This window comes from Muscardinus avellanarius (genome assembly GCF_963383645.1).
Source record: "Muscardinus avellanarius genome assembly, chromosome: 11".
Classification (NCBI taxonomy): Eukaryota; Metazoa; Chordata; class Mammalia; order Rodentia; family Gliridae; genus Muscardinus; species Muscardinus avellanarius.
In genome coordinates, this window is record NC_137797.1 from 48668198 (window position 1) to 48687201 (window position 19004).

The following is a 19004-nucleotide window of genomic DNA, read 5'->3' on the forward strand; positions in this document are numbered from 1 at the left end:
TCTCAATCAATGATTTCTGAACAAACTCCATGGGGGTTGGGTGCTCAACAGGGAGTTGCTTCTAAACAATTTTTCTGTAGATGCCTTTCTGTCATGCCAATATAATTTAAAGATCATTTGACAGGATTTTCAGGTGAAGATGGTAACTGTATTCTAAACCCCTAAATGATATTTTGCAAAAGCCTTTTTCTGACTTATAAGATTATCATGCAGTGCAATTATCAGTTGAACAGTGAAATTAATTCTACATATAGTTTTATATATACATGCACATATGTGCACATATATTGATTGAATATATATGCACATATGTATATAATTTAGAGTTACATAATGCATATGTGTATACAGTATGCATACTAGACAGTATTATATAACAGTTACTGGAGATGCACATGTAGATACTTTTTATGCCCTCTAACAAGAACATTCTCTATTCTGGCTCTGAAGGCCTGCATTTCTTATCTTTATGCTCATGGCAGAGAAGAATTACTTACAGCTGTATAAAGTGTTATGTGTTAGGCTCAAGTGGGTGACTGGGAAGTCATCCCTAATGTTCCTTGACCAATTCTTAGAAGGAAAACCCAGAAGCTTTTAAAAAATACATTTTGATTATATAAATGTTATAGTTCTTGTTATTGAAAACTGTTCTTGAAATTCAGGAAGTCTTGACAGTCTGTTGAATGCAGAAAACCCATTGAAAAGCAATTTGAAATGCATTTCAGGTGAAATCACTTTTTAACCAAAGAACAAATCATTTTATTTATTGTAAAGACATATAATTAGAAAGGAGACTGAACTGGCATTTTTCTTTTACAATATATCACAAATACATACTTCTTTATTGTAGTTTCATCATGTATGTAGTTCTTAAAAGTCCATGTCAGAAGAGACTGGTGTTTTCCCTTTTCATGGAACTCTGCTATTATGCATAACTCATTTTCAGTGGATTTTCAAGTGAAAACAAAAGCATGATAAAAAGCAGAAGGTATTATTTATCATTGCCTTATCTGCATGTCAGGAAATTAAGACAGTGATGAATTACACGTTACTGTACAAAAATGTATTATTAGAGGAAAAATTCAAATTTGTTCTTAAAATACAGGAAAACTTTTCTTTCATTTAGAAAAGTCTGTTTTGCTAGTGCTTGGTCAGAATGGCATAAAAATTTCATGTTGAATACAAGCTGATACAATTTTTACCAAAGAAATTAAAAGCATACCATAGAAAACATTTATTTGCTAAAGTAACACAAATTTATTTGGCAAATGTTTTAGTAATTTATATTTACCAAGAGAACAGTTATTTTTAACCTTAAATCATAAAATATTAGAAAGGGAAAAAAGTGTTTCCACATGGTGTATAGTAAATCTGTACAATTGGAGAATGTGTAGGATAATAAACTTTGTCATTGAGCAGAGGCAAGTTCATTAAGAACAGTCCAGATAATATTTTAAAAGGTTATATGATAAATTTATTGGTTCCAGAAACTGAAATATGAAAACTTAAATGTAAATTTTCTCTTATTATTCATGTAACTGAACAATAAACAAACTTCATAGTCTTAATCTGATTTTGGTTGTGTATTCACAATCTGTTTTCAGATAAAAAATGTAAAAAGGACTAAAATGTAGCAATGAAACAATTTAAGTGGCAATGTGAGGTTGGCATTTAAAAGGATAGTTTGAGCTTTTACACAATATTTGTGTGTATGGTACTGGAGATTGAATCTAGGGGCACTCTGACCGCCTTGCACACCCAGCCTGGCTTACAAACCCAGCCTGTTTTATTTTGAATCAGGGTCTTCCTAAGTTACCAGGTACTGGCCTTGAAACTGAGATCCTCTTGTTTCAGACTCTCCAGTGTTGGATTTACAGGCCTGTGTCATCACACCTGGCTTTACATAACATTTTAAAAGGAGAAACAGCATTTGAGGAGAAATTCATTTGCAAAATATGTTGTACTTGAGAAATTACACTTTAAAAACTTGTAAGTCATTAAGAATTTCTTGCCCGGAAGGACATGAGCCATGTACACATGGGGACAAAGCTGTGTATAAGAACAACACTGAGAACCTAGCATAGACTCAGTGGGTGGATACAAAATGATTACCTTAGAAAATAAATGTACTGCAAGTTCAAGGCAGATGTTCTGAACTCCATTGTAATATTTTCTACAAAACTTTTCACTCTTTTCATTTACTTACATAAGAAAAATGTGCGCCATTAGAAGCAGTTGACCTGTGCAGATGTTAAGTCAAAGCAGTTATGTTAGATTGTATCTACACGTAGCAGGCTTACTGAAAATGCAACTTCAAGGAAATTAAACAGTGGTGGTCCATCTACAGTTCTAAGCAGAATGAGAGAAATACTTCTCTGACTTCTTTCCTGAGTGAAAAGAAAGAGTCCTGACTAGGCGAATTCACCACACACCGAGAAAAGAGGTTAACCTCGTCTTTGTCATCCATGATTGAACAGCAGCAAAATCCATCCTCTTTTGATTCACTTTCCAGGCCTCCTTGGCTGGAATATCTGTTAATTACTTGTAGCTTAAAAAGCACTACCCAAACACAAGAATGTAAACCATTTTTTAAATGAAAACATCTTATAGAATGTACTAAGTAACTTTGGTAAGAAATGGATAGTAAACTAAGGTTCTTTTCTAAGGAAACAATGATGTCACAGAGGAAGTGGACTGAGGAGCTGCTCAAATCTCCTGTGGAAACTGCACAATAAATATGCTTTCAGCTGTGCTGTGGGCAGATGAATCACTAATTTGAGCCATATAAGGCTTGGACTTACAGAGTTTTGAATTTCAGCTACCACCACTGATTAATTGTACTTTTAGCCTCAGTCTATTCATTAATAAATTAGAACTAATGATATTTTATAGGATTTTTGAATGGCAGGATACTTATAAAATGCCTAGAACATAGTAGACACTCAGTCTTTTGTTCTTTCCTCATATTCTAACTCAGTTAGCATTAATATAGCATAAAAATTGTAATCTAGAGTGAAATGAAGGTTCAGTAATTCATTTGCTTAGTGTATTAGTATGTGAAGTAAAACTATCCAAAAGATAAATATCTTCAAATATCATCCTTACAGTAGTAAATATTTAAAACAAAAGCCTTTAATGTGGCTTTCAATATCTGTGTGAAATCATACTAATCACTAGTAGTGGGGTGAATCTGTAAAAAACTTATTTAAAACATAAAATTCATACAATGAGACATTCGCAGTAAACTTAACATTACAAACTATATTTTCAATAACTTTTTTTCAAACATATGTAAGATAATCTGAAAACTTTTCTTATCTGAACTTCAAAATAAAATTTCATAAAATAATTTGAAAAGATACTATATTTTTTATTACACTTTTCCTAAATTAAGAGGAATTACCATTAAATAAAACATTTCTTACTTTTTTTTTTTTCTTTTGGCGGTACTGGGGATTGAACCCAGGATCATTCTACCCCGGAGCTTCACCACCTGCTCATTCATTCTTTATTTTGAAACAGGGTTTTATGTTGCAGAGCACTTCACTAAGTAGCTGAAGCTGCCCACAAATCTGTGATGCTCTTTTCTCAGCCTTGCAAGTACTGAGATTACAATTGTGCGCCACCATACTGGGCTAAAAAATTTCATTTTTAAAATTCTGTCTAATCAACTCAAACAAACTGATTTAATATTAATTCATTGATATACTTAAAATTTTAAATTCCAGAATAATTTGTAATAATGATTTTGCATTCAAATTCAAATATACTAATTTGGAGGAATAAATTATTGCCTAATGTAAGTATTATTGAATCTATTTTATGGAATATGTGGTTAATATAAAACAAATTTAAAATTATTTGAGAAAATTTGAAGTTTCTTTTTTACAAGTGGATTAAACATTCTGCAACTTACCATTATTGCTTAATTTTTAAGGATATATTTTATCCTAAATTTATTCCAATTATTATAGTCTGAACTGTATGGTTTTACTACAACTTTCAAGTGATATATATTTTCATAAAACACAAGCACTGGGAATAACACAGTGAAAATTACACTAAAGTTTTGAAAACTTATGTACAAAATCATTGCATATCGTCTAAATCTAAATGTGATTACTTCTTCTTCTATAGTACGTAGTTATTTTCATGTTGCCCTGGTATTGACTGGTTCATTATTTGTTATTTTTTCTTTATTGTGATATGAATCCCTTGAAGCATATTTATCTCTGCCATTTCCCCAACTGATGAAATAATAAGACCTCAATAAATATTTCTTGAATTAAATTGAATTATATAAGTATACAGTAAGGACTCTCAAGTCATACTGCAGCTACAATCTATAATAAAGGGAAAGAATACATGAAAATCTTCTCTTTTTTTTTTTGTGGGTCTGGGAGGGGCATTCGACCTCCGAGCTACACCCCCTGCCCTATTTTTTATTCTTCATTTTTAAATAGGGTCTCACTAAGTTGCAGAGGGCCTCACTAAGTAGTTGAGGCTGTCTGCAAACTGCCATCCTCTGGTCTCAGCCTCCGGAATGCTGGAGGATTACAAGTGTGCGCCACCACGCCCAGCTTGAAAATCTTAATTTCTTATTATGTGTGCTTTTACTATATCCTTAACAGGTAGATATGGTTTCTTCATAGGAACACTAAAGAGAATAACTGAACCATTTTAGGTTCTCTAACTTCTTAAAAAAGAATGAATTATTTAATATTTTATTTGCTGGTAGATTATAACTAAGTATATTATTGGAAACTTCTTTAGAAAACTCTTTATTGCATTTAATTCAATGGGACAGTCACACAAAAATTGCCTTCTCACAGTTTAGTCTGAATAGGTTTAATAAACATTTTACTGCATATCATTTTCAATAATCTAGATGGATAGCATTTTATCTGCATTTTGACCATCTGTTACTACGATCTGTTACTATTCTCATAGAAGTTTGTGTGAAAAGTAAAGCAAATAATCAGTATATTAAGGTTATATTTAAACAATGATCAAGAATGTATATAAAAGGGAAGTATAATAAGCCAAATTCTCATTTCAGTATTTAGCTACTTATAATGAACAAAGTAAATGCCAATTAACATTTTCACTCAGTTGTATGAAATCAAGTAAATTAGAAACATAAACTAAGAAATAAGGTAATTATAACAAATATATATTTAATCATGTATTTTTATGCTGGTCTAGCATTGGCAAAACCTTCAACTAGTAGACCGAAAAGAGAATTTTTAAACATGTATTTATATTTTAATTGCAGGAAAGCTATATTGAGAGTCTTAGTTTATTTTAATCTGTTCCCAAAATAATTGCAATTTTAAGTAGCTCATGTTGCTACTTTGAGCTTCAGTTTCATCTTTAAGATATAGAGCTAAAACTACATTGTGTTCTAGTGAGAAGTTAAACAGCATCTGAAACTTCTTTGAAAATGAAATGCACTTTATAGATTCATGGTATAACCTTAATAACCTTGTACGAGTTTACAGTTATAATATTTATAAATTGTGTTGCCACAAAAATTTGAGATCTATGCTATCATTATCCTGGAAATAATGTAAACCAAAGTGAGTTTAAGGCCCAGCTGAAATACATGCTACTGAAATTCAAGAATAGACCCATCATTGTAGATAAAGCCTTAAGAGGTTGAGCTTATATATTTTAAAAACTTCAAAGATTACAGGAAAAATTTCAGAAAAAAATGTGTAAAAATGGGAAAAACCTTTTTATTTACATGTCGCCCGGAGACAATTAATACCCACTGTGGTAAGTAATTTAGTCTTTTCTAATTGAAACCAAGTTTTGCTCTTGTACATAGATATTGGAACAGTAAATCTTTAAGAGTAGCTTGTGGACACTTTCAAACATTTGTATTCCATACGTTTATATGATTTGTAAAACAGACAAGAGAGAAAAGATAAAAACTCTAAGTAGAAAATATAATTTTATAACTACATTTTACAGAATATTCCAAGAGATATCATTGGTTATTTTATTATTTTGAAAATATTACGTATTTAAACAACTAAAAAACTTTAAAACGTGATATAATTTCAACATTGGAAAGGTTAAACTATTGAAAAACATGTAGAACAAAACTGCCATCTCAGTGCCGTTGGTACCACTATACTGCCAAACAATTACATGAGGTATTCACATTGCACATAATTACACACTTAGAATTTGATATTGTAACTAAACCAGTTGTTCAAGGCCACTAAAATACTGAAAGAGGACTATGATTATTAACAGTAGGGAGGAAAAAAGAACTATAAAACTCCTTCTAACTCAAATTTGAAAATGTGCATTTCACTAAAAAAAAGTGCCACAACTACTAATAATTTTCAATATTTCATGACATGAAACACAAATATCTACCTCTAGTTTTTATCATCTTTCTTACATGTTCGGTGATATTATAATAAATATAGTGTGACCTGAACAGCAGTGTAATCATTACTATTGTTGTTTCAGAACCTGCTTGCCCTTTAAGGACTTTACAAATGTGGCATGTAGTAGTTGGATTTCATCACTTTTGATAAGTGGTACACACTTTTAGATTTTATACTAAGCATCACAATGCCATATGAAGGCCATTATATAGTATTTAAAATGTATATATCTCAACTGAATTGAGTGCTAAAAATTTAGGTCTGAGTAATAAGTATTAATCGCTTAAGCGATAAAATTCAATGCTAGGTGGTACTTATTCTATGGATTAGGAAATTGCTCCTTTTTCTACAAATATTAAATAATTCTATGGCTCAGGTTTCATACATTTCAGTAGTCAGTGACTATCAGTTTTAGAAATCATTTGTTTCAATGATTGGCAAGGTTAGGAGGAACGGAACAACTCAGGAAAATAGGAAGTGGCCCACAAACTTTTGGCTTAAATACAGTAATTGTATTGGTATTTAATAATGGTTAACATAAATGTGTTCATTCTGGAGCATTTAATTCATGTTTGGAGAGCTGTCCTACTGGGTGAGAATAGCATTTCACAAAAACACTGTGTCACAAAACACAAAGCCATGAAAATGGATATTCAACATTCCCAGGTAGAACAGAATTGTCAATACCAAAACAAAAGCTTTGTACATTAACACAAGAAAAGCAACTTTGTCTCTTAAGGGATGGCACAAGTGGCATCAAAGGTCATTAAATGCTAATAGACCCATTGAGGTATGGTTGCTTCATGGAGGACTGGAGCAACACAGACACAAAGACACACACACACACACACACACACACACACACACACACCACAAAAAAAATTATAACTCTCTGCACCACCCAAGGTAAGATGGACAGACAAGATGAAAATAAACACTTTCTCAGCACTGATAATTAGAAGTTTACACAATTGTTTTATACCACAGAAAGTTTGGCCAAAATAATGACAGAATTTATATGCAAGGCTGACTTAAAAGAACAGAAGAGTGATTGTTTACACAAAAATTTTGTTAGACTTCACCTTCATGTAGTTGAGAAATTTAGTTAGGAAACAGGAAGAATCATGTTGAGATAAATTCTTTTAAGCCTTTCCCAAGCATCCATACACTTATAAAAAGAGATAAATTTTCTTTGATCTGAAGAGATTCTTTGCACATGTGCAGTGTACAACATACTATATACATATAGGGCCTCCCTATGTACATATTCATATGTATACACTATCTATATGCCTTTTTAAATGTATACAGAGCTTGACTCATAGAAAATGAGTTAGCAACATAGTAATCATTGTCAGACAATCCAAGTGCTGAAATAAATGACACTGATGGCTTCAAGGGCCATTTTTATCTCTCCTGATGTCCAAGATTGAGAGCATAATTCTTTTCCTTTTAGTTTTTCTTTCATTGCAACACTGATTGTCATAGATAATCTTTGTGCTTTTGCATAATGCCCATCTTGGACGTAACATTTATTCACATACAACATTGGACATTTTAAATAAGCATGCTGGAACACAGGCAGGACCGTACATCCATGCACAGAATATTCTGAATATGTTTTTCCAAACTGACTGCAACATCGACATGCACCACTATATTTGGTCCTGTACAGTGAAGAATGTACAGCTGAAGCCACCATGGCAAGTTTCACTTGCAAGAGCTTCTTTAGAGAACACCCAGTAGAGAAACAAAACTGAATGAATGAAATAAACAAAAATATTCCCACAAACTAAAAAAATAAAAACAATCCTCCCACATGTTAACACTGAAAATCTGGCCATTTTCCAAATAGCACATTTTCCTCATTCTACATGAAACAGGTCCTCTCCCCAAGTTCTGTGTTGTTTCTGAGGTACATATTAATGTCTCAGGGCTTTTCCCAGCCATTGGAAAAGTTCATCTTGATAAAGCATTTTCCAGTGCACATTGGCTTCAACTGTTTCCACGGCTCGGGAGAAAGAAGCAGCAGCCACCCCATCATAGTTCTTCATGAAGTTCTTTAGCTGGAAACAGAAATTTAAAATGGTAAATCTGCATGTCTTAAAATGAACTCATGTGTAGCATATATGAATAAGAATCCTTTTCAAACAAATTACCACAATTGAAACAGAGGGAAAGCCTGATAAACCCTCTAGCTTCACTGCTTTTTAGCTACTTGCTTTCAGTTAACTTGAAAAATCCCTAATTTGGAAGGTCATGCAGCTGAGTAATACATTATTCATCTCCCACCAGCTTTGCTGTAAAAAAAAAAAAAAAGCGCTGTGGGTCGTGATGAAAATGGTGGACCTATGCTAGTTTTTATTTACTTGAAGGCTGAAACTACCTGATTTTCACTTGGGCCTCAGCAGCTGTCCAGTGGGTGACCTTTTGGTCAGAGGACCAAAAACTCCATCCCCAGATTATGTAATACCATCATTTTCTTCATGCATCCTTCGAAGAACTGTGATGATTGATTACATAGGCACAGGCCACAGATTTCTTCACCTCCAATCATCTTCTGCCATGCCTCAAGTCACCCTGTTTCTTTATCTCATAAATACATTTATCCCATAAATACCCTTCTCTGGAGTTATATTGGAGAGTTGTTCTTTCACCTCTTCCCTCTTGGTTATCTTGGGAATAAACTCTCTTTGACAAAAGTCATGATTTCAGTGACTAGCATACTGCTTAGCAGGCAAAGTGGAACTGGTTTGGCATCACAATCACTTTGGAAGGCATATTTAATATATCATGGAGCAATGGAAAGGAATATAGCAGGTTATGTTGATTAGGTGTGATGTAATTGATTTTGGAATGAACGGGGGTGAAAAGTGGACATTACAATTTAAATGGCTCCAAATTCAGCTTCTTGTTTCATCAAAGAATATTAAAACGGACATATTTAATTTATCTTTCAAAAGAGGTTGAGAGTATTGTGGCAAAGACTAGCTCTAAGTGCAAGGCCTATCTAAGGTATGAAAAAGCCTTAAAATTGAATATAAGAATTAAAGTTCACTTTTTGTTTGTAGAGAACAAATTATTCTTCATCTTCTTCAAATAAGCAGTATAGGGCTTGACACTGTCTTCAATGTCAAGGGATTCCTAAAGTTATTGGGTGGCGGAAAAAGTAATGGTGCTATGAAAATTGGATGATTAATGACATTCCAATCATCTGAGTAACTAGATTTAGGAAGAATGAAGGAGAAATATGGTCTCATTTAGCTGGAAATTTGAGGATTTAAGTTGGAAATTTTAAATGCTTTTTCACAATTTTATCGATATTTTATTTTGAAGATTTTATTCTAGGGATATTAAGAGATTTTACCTCAAGATTAAATATTAGCAGTTTTTTTTCCCCACATGTCTTAAGAAACTGGCAACCAACCAACAATTGCAATGCTAATAGACAAATGTGAAAAATCAACTTGCAACACAGAAACATTATGCAGTGTAATTAGTGGAGGGTGTGATTCATCACATGGAGGGCCCACATGGAGGATATGACAGGAGGGAAGCCTAGTGTAGCGAGATAAACTCAGGGGCAGGAGGGGGGTGAGGGTGTTTAAAATGCAGTTGATTATATTTTTCTAGATTAATTCAGAATGTCGTTCACAGATAGCTTGGTTTGTTTTTGACAGTATTGCTTCGATTCCATGATACTGACGGGTTTTATCAGTTTCTCATCTACTTTTCTACAAAGCCCTGCATTCAGCAGCATTAACAATGCATATTCAATAGAAATTCAGTTCTCAGAGCTGTATTGTTGACAAGATTTTTAAATACCCATGGTTTTATAACATATATTTATATAAACTATATATTATATATATTTACATATAATCTCTAATATATAGCAAAGAATTATAGGTGCTGTCCTAAAAACTGATCTGACATTTGATTAACCTTTCACATGTTAAGAAAAAAGAAACAAGGAGTTGGGAGCTGAGTATTTCCAGCCTTCCAGGAACTAACACACACACACACACACACACACACACACACACACACACACACACACACACGTCTAATGAAAATATTTGAACCAGAATTTGAAATTTTAGCTGATTCACTTAATATGTGTTCTGATGAATCTAAATGCAACATTTGCATTTAGATATTTATGTTTAGAGCCATTCAGTCTAGACCCATAAAGCAACAGATAATACATTCTGTTCTATGCTTCAAATTTCTGTGGTTTATTATAAAAACCTGATGCTATAGCATCATGATGTTATTTGTTGATCAAAAACCATAACTACTTCCTTTAAAATACATTCTGTGGTGCATTATTATATATTTTCCTGGGCATTCACTGAATATGCCAGGTAGTGGTCAATACTCTTTCACCACTTTGTAACTATGGAATCTGTGCTTGGCCTCTTTCTGAATCTAGCAGAACACATGAGGAAAAATTCTTAAGTCCCACTTAGAGGCAAACTATGGGTTTGACTGTGAACATCATTGCCACAGAATAATAGGTCAGATTATATTACAAGAGAACTCTCAGTAGGCGATGTAACTGGTAAGTCTCTAGAGATTCATTTCTTAAATCATGATGTAAGTGCACTAAATACCTCCCTGGTGAGCTCAGAGAGCCTGAGGTGACTCATATACATCTTAAGAGTAGTTTATTCATCAGAACACATTTGGCCCACTTTCCACGCTGCCATAAATCGATCTTATGGCCCACGTTGCTCCTCAGTTCTTCTGGCAAATGTGTGGTCAAAGCAGCCATCTAATTGGTACTAGAGCATGATCATAGTGTCTCACAGATCCCTGCTTCACCATACAGGGCTTGGGATAAATGAAAGGCATTTAGCATTCAAGTTTGTTTCATAGATTCTGTGGTCAATTTTCTGTTACTATTAGCTTCTTATTATGTTTCTTAGATATTCGTCTTTTTATTTTAGAATATTGCAGCTTTAGATATTTTTGTTAAATAACATTTAGCGAAATGTCAGTGTTGTTTGTGCTCCCGGATTTTATTAGCATAAGTCTTCTAGGCATGTTTGTTATTTATCTATTAAAAAAACATTTACCATTTAAAAATCTCTAGGTCAGGGTGCCCTAGACCCCAATACCATAAAATAAATTATTCTTAGCGTAAATTGCAAAACATACCTCTTGGTAACTATATACCTAAATAGAAATAGCCATTGTTATTATAAGGTACTATAAGGTACATGTCTTTAACACTAAAAGTGTAAATGAGATGTCTGTTATGACAGGGTTCCTGTTCTACCACAACAGTGTTTTCTATTAGGTTTAAGAGGCAGGAGAAATAGGTACGTAGGAGGACTGCTTAATGGATACCAGTGTGGAAAAATGGCAAGAGCCTCTAAGGTGCCATAAGGTTGTACCCCCGATTAGTTTAAAATTAAGGAGATGGCAGATTTCCTCATGAAGAAATATTTTTCAAAGTGTTAGCACCATGAAATTAAAAAAAAAAAAAGTCTGGCCAGGCGTGGTGGCGCACACTTGTAATCCCCACACTTGGGAGGTGGAGACAGGAGGATCGCACAGGTTCGAAGCCAGCCTCACTAGCTTAAGAGACCCTGTTTCAAAAAATAAAATAGGTTTGGGAGTGTAGCCCGGAGGTAGAAGGGCTTCCAGGAACCCCAGTACCACCAAAAAAATAAAAATAAATAAAAATAAATAAATAAATAAATTTAAGAAGTCTGTTTTAGGTATTAGGATGCAGTTTTGGGGAAGAGATCAGAGAACAAAATAGATTTCTCCAATAAATGTCCCTATAGCTGATGAGGATCATTAAAGTATCAAATGAATTTTCAGAATTCATAAACATGCCAATTCCCCTTTGATCCATGAACCCTTGGAAACAGGAGTGTGCTATACCCCAAGAGAACACATTGGGTTTTTTTTGTTTGTTTGTTTGTTTTTTATGAGGCTTATGGAAGAAGGCAACTGGAATTTTCTCAGGACTTTCTATTTAAGGAAGGGGGTTATCATCAATACAAACTAGATCTTCACTCCCCTTAAAAAGTATTCCCCAAATCTGTAGACAATGGTTCAGTGATAAAAGTGCAAAAAAGCCTCTGGCAGAAATGATTAAACTAGGAGGTCAGAGCAAGTAACTCAATTTGATGGATTCATCACTCATACAGCAGAGTGGCACTGTGAAGTGGGCTGTTTTGAAGATAATGGAATAAAAACCACAGTCTAGTTGTTTTTTGAAGTTGTATCTTTTATGATAGAGGCACCTTGGAACAACTAGAACGGCAATTAAATAAATGCTGAAATCTAGTCAATAAGTGAACTATGTAAAAATAATGACAAGTTTATTTAAATTTTTACTAAATCAAGAAAAGGAATATAGAAGTCAGAACAAGATAAAAGAGGGAAGAAGGCAGAGAAACAGGGGAGAATCAGGAGGGAAGGAGACAGAAGAGAGAGGACATAAAGGAGAGGCAGAGGTAGGAGGAGAAGGAAGGAAAGAAGAGAGACAGGAGAGGTCTTTGGCTTCCCTGTTCACTTCTGTGGCTGTGCATGTTGTGACTGAATGAGTCTTTCATTCTCAGATTACTGAATATAAAAGTATTTTACTTAAAAGAAAATTGGAAGCAATCACTAGTTTAATTGTTCTTTCTTTCTGTTTCCTATGATTAGGAAAAAGTCCTTTCCTTTTAGTCTCTTTTACTTAAAAAAAGGGAGAAAATGTTCTGGGATTTCAAAGCTAACTTCTTCATGGTTGGGAACATGCGAAGCAGGGATAAAGACTGAATTTCCCAATCATTACAATCAGAGCCTCAGTTTAGCTTAGCTCACTGTCCAACAGAATCCAAGTCAGTGCATGGGGGGTGATTTCAGGAAATTGAACAATATTGAAGATAACACCGTTGGTTCCAGGATTGATGCTTCTCTCTAGGGGAATGCTGCTCAGTGGAATTAGCTCTGGGTCACAGCATCAGTCATTTCCTCAACAAAAACGGAGAAAACTACGACTATTAATACCAAATATCAGCTACATTTTATAATGGAGAAGAGAGGATGAAGAAGCAGTATGTCTTTGAAGTTCAACTCTCTTATAATCAACTGACAGAATCTCTATTTTGTTATCTTTTCCTGCCTCCTTAACCCTCGCCACTTCACATACCACTCTTTAGAAATGTGAGTTAATAGAGGAAAGGAGGTTGCCTAGCTGTTGACATTCCCAGAAAAGTAAACCTGAGATTAAAAAAAGGCTAGATATTCTTAACCTGGATCCTACTCCATAAAAATAATCAAGTTTACTTTTGTTAGGAAAATTCATTTATAAGCCAAGCATGGTGGTGTACACTCATAATCCCAGCACTTGGGAGGCTGAAAGAAGAGGATTGCAGGATCCTAGATTTGCAGGTAGCCTCACCTACTTAGTGAAGCCCTCTGCAATTTACTGAGATCCTGCTTCAAATAAAAGAACAAAAAACAGGGCTGGGGGTGTAGCTCAGAGATAGAATGCCCGTGAGTTCAAGCTGTAGTACCACAAAAAAAGGAAAACTAATTTGTGATTGTGTCAAGAAAACTATTTAAAATAAATCCTTAATTTTAATATGTATTACTAGACACATGCATTTCCACACATGAATTTATTACTTTTAATAGAACTGACATCATGAAGCATTATATCATTGTCTGTATAGGACATCATTATCTTTTGTCTGTATAGGATAGACCACAAAGTAATGAAACTCATGTTCAGTACCTTAAAATTAACCTTAGGCCTTTAGACAATTACTGATTCACTGACATGATGGTTTTGTTACTGGGCCTAACCTGGGTTCATAGAATCATCTGAGGAGCAACTAATTGGATCAAAGATTTCTGGAGTGAATTCTAAGTCCCTAGCTTTAGAAATCATTAACATTCAGACACTTTCATGGGCATTAAATGCTTTATATGTTATAAATAACCTTTGCAAATAGTGAGTTAAGAATCAGTGTGTGTGTGTGTGTGTGTGTGTGTGTGTGTGTGTGTGTGAGAGAGAGAGAGAGAGAGAGAGAGAGAGAGAGAGAGAGAGAGAGAGAGAGAGAGGAAAGTATATGATTCCAATGAAGATAAATTTTATATTTATAAAATAATTTCTTATTCTTATAAAATAATTCATCTTAAAACATTTACCTCCTTGAGTTCACCTTCAGTATTAAGAAATTCTGTAACTCCACTGATAAGTTTGGAATTCATAAATAATGCTTCTCCATACCTCAGGAAATAAAAGAAAAAATTTAATGTCAATATAGGTAGCAATTTAAGATATATTACTATAAATATTTTAGAGTCCTTTTAAAAGGTCCCATTTGACTACTGTTGTTAGAGATTACTAGATCTCTGATCATTTTCTAGAAAGTAAAAGAGGTGCAAAGATGTAAGGCCAGAAGAACTATCAGTTCCTACCTGGTTTGGTTCACAGTGTTTCAGAAAAGTCTAATTTTGTGGTAATTTTTAAGGTGGGGGTCTCTATCATTTGATTTAGAAATTACTATTCCCTTTCCAAGCCAAGGCTTGAGAAAGAAAAATTTTAGAACTGCCAACTCTAAATCAAACTAGTTCATTGTAAGGGAAATGAATTCTAATAGAGAAAAAAAAAAAGACTACAGAGCCAATTAAGGCACAATCAATATGTCACACAGATTCTTCTTTGTCTTGGTTATTCCTAGAAGACACTGGTATCCTCCTACTTAAATTTTAGAAACTGGATCAAATTTCACAAAATGTTCTCAAAAATATTAGTTTTCATGAGGATATTAAAATAAAATATCTAGTTGTTTATTTAAATTGCATAATTTTTGTACCATAAACACAATTACTTAACTTACCCAGTGAAACAAAAAATTTGCATCAGCCAATAGAAGCAGTTCTTGTTTTACTGATTTGTATTTAGTATGCTAATGAGACCTAGCACAGACAATCACACTTTTAAAAACAAAGAAAAATACATGAAAAACAAGACTCCAGAGTTTGGGAAACAAAGGTCCAGCCATCATTATAAGAGGTTTTCTAATGTTACCCTGACTTATAAGACTTTAAGTAATTTATGTCCTAGGAAACTTAGTTTTCTCATCTAAAATATGAGAAGCTGAACCAGGAGATACAATAAAGTTTTTTATAATTTGAATATAATTCTAGTACTGAACTATTCTATGGAAAAAAGTTAGCCCAGTAAAAGCAAACCAAAGGGCATTTAATAGTAATAGCAGTACCACTCACTAGTTATCAGCATTTAGTCACAGATGGTATCTGGAAATGAAAACAATTTATTTTCTTAGGGACAAAGTTAGTATTAAGTATACTGTCACACGAAGAAGAACAGGACATAAACTTTCCCTTGAAGATATTTTACTACCTAGTGGAAGAGCTGGACAGGTAAAAGATAATTCTCATTTAATGTAACTGAATGTGGTATTGATAAAATTACACATAATGTTCAAAGGAGGTCTATTTACCTGTGAGGTCTTGGGAATAACTCCGGGGAGATTATACATCCAGACTGAGTGTGGTGTGGTTCTAAGAATGCACTTTCATGCAGAGAACCAACACCAACATAGGCAAGGAGGTGTGGTGCACACGGTGTATGCAGGCAACAACAAGCAATTTGATATGAGGGAATAAACTGTGAGGCTGGGGATTGGAGCACAAGAGGCTAAAGAGGTATGCAGAAATATATTAAGGAGCTTAGACTTTAAGTCTGGCATGGAACCATGAAAACTGTGACAGCGGGGAAACATCACACTTTTCAGAAAGATATTAAGAACAAGGGAAAAAAACGTGTGTGTGTGTGTGTGTGTGTGTGTGTGTGTGTGTATTGGTGAGTATAATTATAGAGCCAGGAAGACAGAAGTCTGCAAGATAATATTGTAAGAGATAAAAACCTGCACTAGGGAAATAGAAAAAAAAGGATTTGAGTTATTTAGGAATTGGTAACCTGACAAGTCACCAAGTTTATTTTTATATATGACAAAAGAAAGGAAAATGTCTGTGTAGACTTCTCCACTGACTGGCTCTTAGAGTAAATCTTAGATTTACCAAAGAAAGGAAGACCAGGCGGAAATGGTGGATTTAGCTTTTCAGGTACAACCCAAAAGGAAACTTCAATGAGAAATGGTCAATCATAGGGTGATGCACAGTTTATATGTGTGAATTCGACATAGAAGTTTGGAAGTGACTGAAACCCTAAGAGTAGATGGCAAATAAAATCAAGAACCTGCAGAGTGAGAACAAAAGAGCATACTGGACAAGACCCATGGATGCCAATTTTCAGGAACTGACAGAGAAGGAGGAGCAGATAAGGAAGACACTATTATTTTTCAAGATCCACACTCTACTATATTTATAGAAACAGTGAGACCTCAACATTTCTACTTTCTGATAGAATTCATGGATCCTCAGAGAGACAAAATCAGCACACTGGGATCTAAGATGTTTGGATAGGCAAAAAAAAAAAAAAAAAAACCCTCTTAAGTCTACAGAGGCATTTCAGTGAGCACTGAGCTATAAAGCCAAAGAAACTCTGTGTGTTCATAGATATCTGACACTCTTTGAAGTGAAATGCTGTGTATATATTAATTTCACCTTAGCTGGCTGACTATTCACTCTATTATATGCATGACAGCAAAGCAAGCTCTAATCTTCCAATCATTTCAAGTTCTGAACTAAAAATATAAAAAGGCAGTGTTCCTTAAAGGAATACCAGTGCATCAGACAATGAAATATCTATAGATAGATATGTGTTTTAATATGACATACCCACTTCAATTGAATTTATTATACTGGGACAACTGATAAAGATGTGCATAAAGTTTTTATATCAGGTTTTCAAGAGTCAGAATAGTAGGTCTGCTTACTATCTAGGAACATTTATATTTGAGAAGAACATGCGGTATTAACATGCTCTATTATAAATTTGATTTTAAAACACCAGAGAGATTATCAGTAATAAATTAGCATAGATTATCATAGATTTAAATTCATAATGAAATATCTTCTAAAATTGAAGCTGTAGAACTCTCAATATGAAACAAGATATCCTGGGAATGACTCGTACTACAACTGGAATCATACAATGATTCAGATGATTAATGTAGGCTCTCTAAAACATGGTTTTATTTGGGTGTTTGTGATATTTATATTTAAAGGGAATTTAAAACATTTCTAGCAGAGGTATTCTTTTTATAATATTATTTATATCTTATTAATAAATCATCTTATATAACACATCCCGTATACTGTAGTTTCACAATATGATTTCCTCAACTTTGCACAGTTCGATGGGTTTTCTAGGAACATGCTCTGATAAACCTTCACATTCTTCACACTTTTATATGTACTTAATTAAGCTTATAATATTTAATAAATGAATACTGTTACAGAATTGTTAAAATAATTATGAATTTCACAGGAGTGGTAATATCCATCTTGGTTGACAATTTTAGAATCTAATCCCACTACTTATATCTCAGCCCTAGCATAAAACTTCTCCCTCTAGTCCTCATATGTCAGCTTTAATTTGCTTATTCAGGTATGATAAAATTCTTATTTCTACCTGGTATTTAATATCTTCCACTTATCTCTGAAAAACTTCCAGGCCAGGTCCCGGCCATGAGGATTTCGAGCAACATGGATTATGACGTCAATTGCATCTTGGTCCAGCACTACCTCAGAATTCAGCGATAGATTCAAAAGCCTAGAGCAATAGAATTGTGCCGACATTATTAGTTTAATAACTCAAACATTTTTATTATCTTACTGAAATTACTTGATAATACTTTTTAATATTATTCAATAAAATAAACTAGTGTAAACTTTCCTAAGACAAATCAAACAATTGAACAAATTTCTGTGTATACAAGGGAAAAGACCAAATTCATAATATTTTAATTATATATATGAATGGAAATCTAAAAAATATCTGTTGGACAAGGAAATCACAATTCTGATTTGATGACACAAAATTCCCCTTTAAAACTCTTTATAGAAAACATTTCCTCCTATAATAAGATACTTTCTTATACACATATATAAATTGCATACTATAATTAATCATAAACAAAGCTTTGGCTCAAGTCAAGTGCCTTCAATCATGTTAACATGACAATTTTTCTTATCTTTAGAAAAATATATTTCAGATTACTTCAGTGCAGTTTGATTAGCAGAGTACTTTCATTACAAAAATAAATTTAGAAAATTAATTGACCCACCTATTTAATAAATTCCTGTCATCACTGCAAGTTAAAGCTTCCAGTAAAATCTTCTTTTCAGAAACTGCTGTGGTGGAGTGGAATTTCATCCATATGAATTCCCAGACATCTTCATCTAATAGCGACACTCCTGTACAGTAGACGATGTCTCTAACATTTAGTGGTATTCTAAAGAAGCAACCCATGGCAGTTTTCTGTTAATTAAAAGCTTCATAGTATTGAAAATAAAGACAGGCATTGCTTTGAAACATTTTTTAAGAAGATAATTTTGTTAGATTTTTCTTTAAAGAGAATAATAACATAGAGAAAAAATAAAAAATATTACTGATTACTTACTCAAAGGATATTTTGAATACAATTTTCACTT

At 33.5% G+C, this 19004-nt stretch overlaps 1 protein-coding gene across 1 annotated transcript in view; it reads right to left on the reverse strand.

Moving 5' to 3' along the window:
• Positions 1 to 8029: 8029 nt before the first annotated feature.
• Positions 8030 to 19004, reverse strand: part of TRHDE (thyrotropin releasing hormone degrading enzyme) — a gene marked incomplete at its 5' end in the record, with an annotated part of 424737 nt that continues 413762 nt past the window's right edge. Inside the window, 4 exons of the mRNA XM_080706673.1 lie at positions 8030 to 8470; positions 14565 to 14646; positions 17983 to 18123; positions 18638 to 18805. Of these exons, the coding sequence (XP_080562799.1) occupies positions 8327 to 8470; positions 14565 to 14646; positions 17983 to 18123; positions 18638 to 18805 (535 nt within the window). The 3' untranslated portion in view covers positions 8030 to 8326. The remainder of the gene's footprint in view (positions 8471 to 14564; positions 14647 to 17982; positions 18124 to 18637; positions 18806 to 19004) is intronic.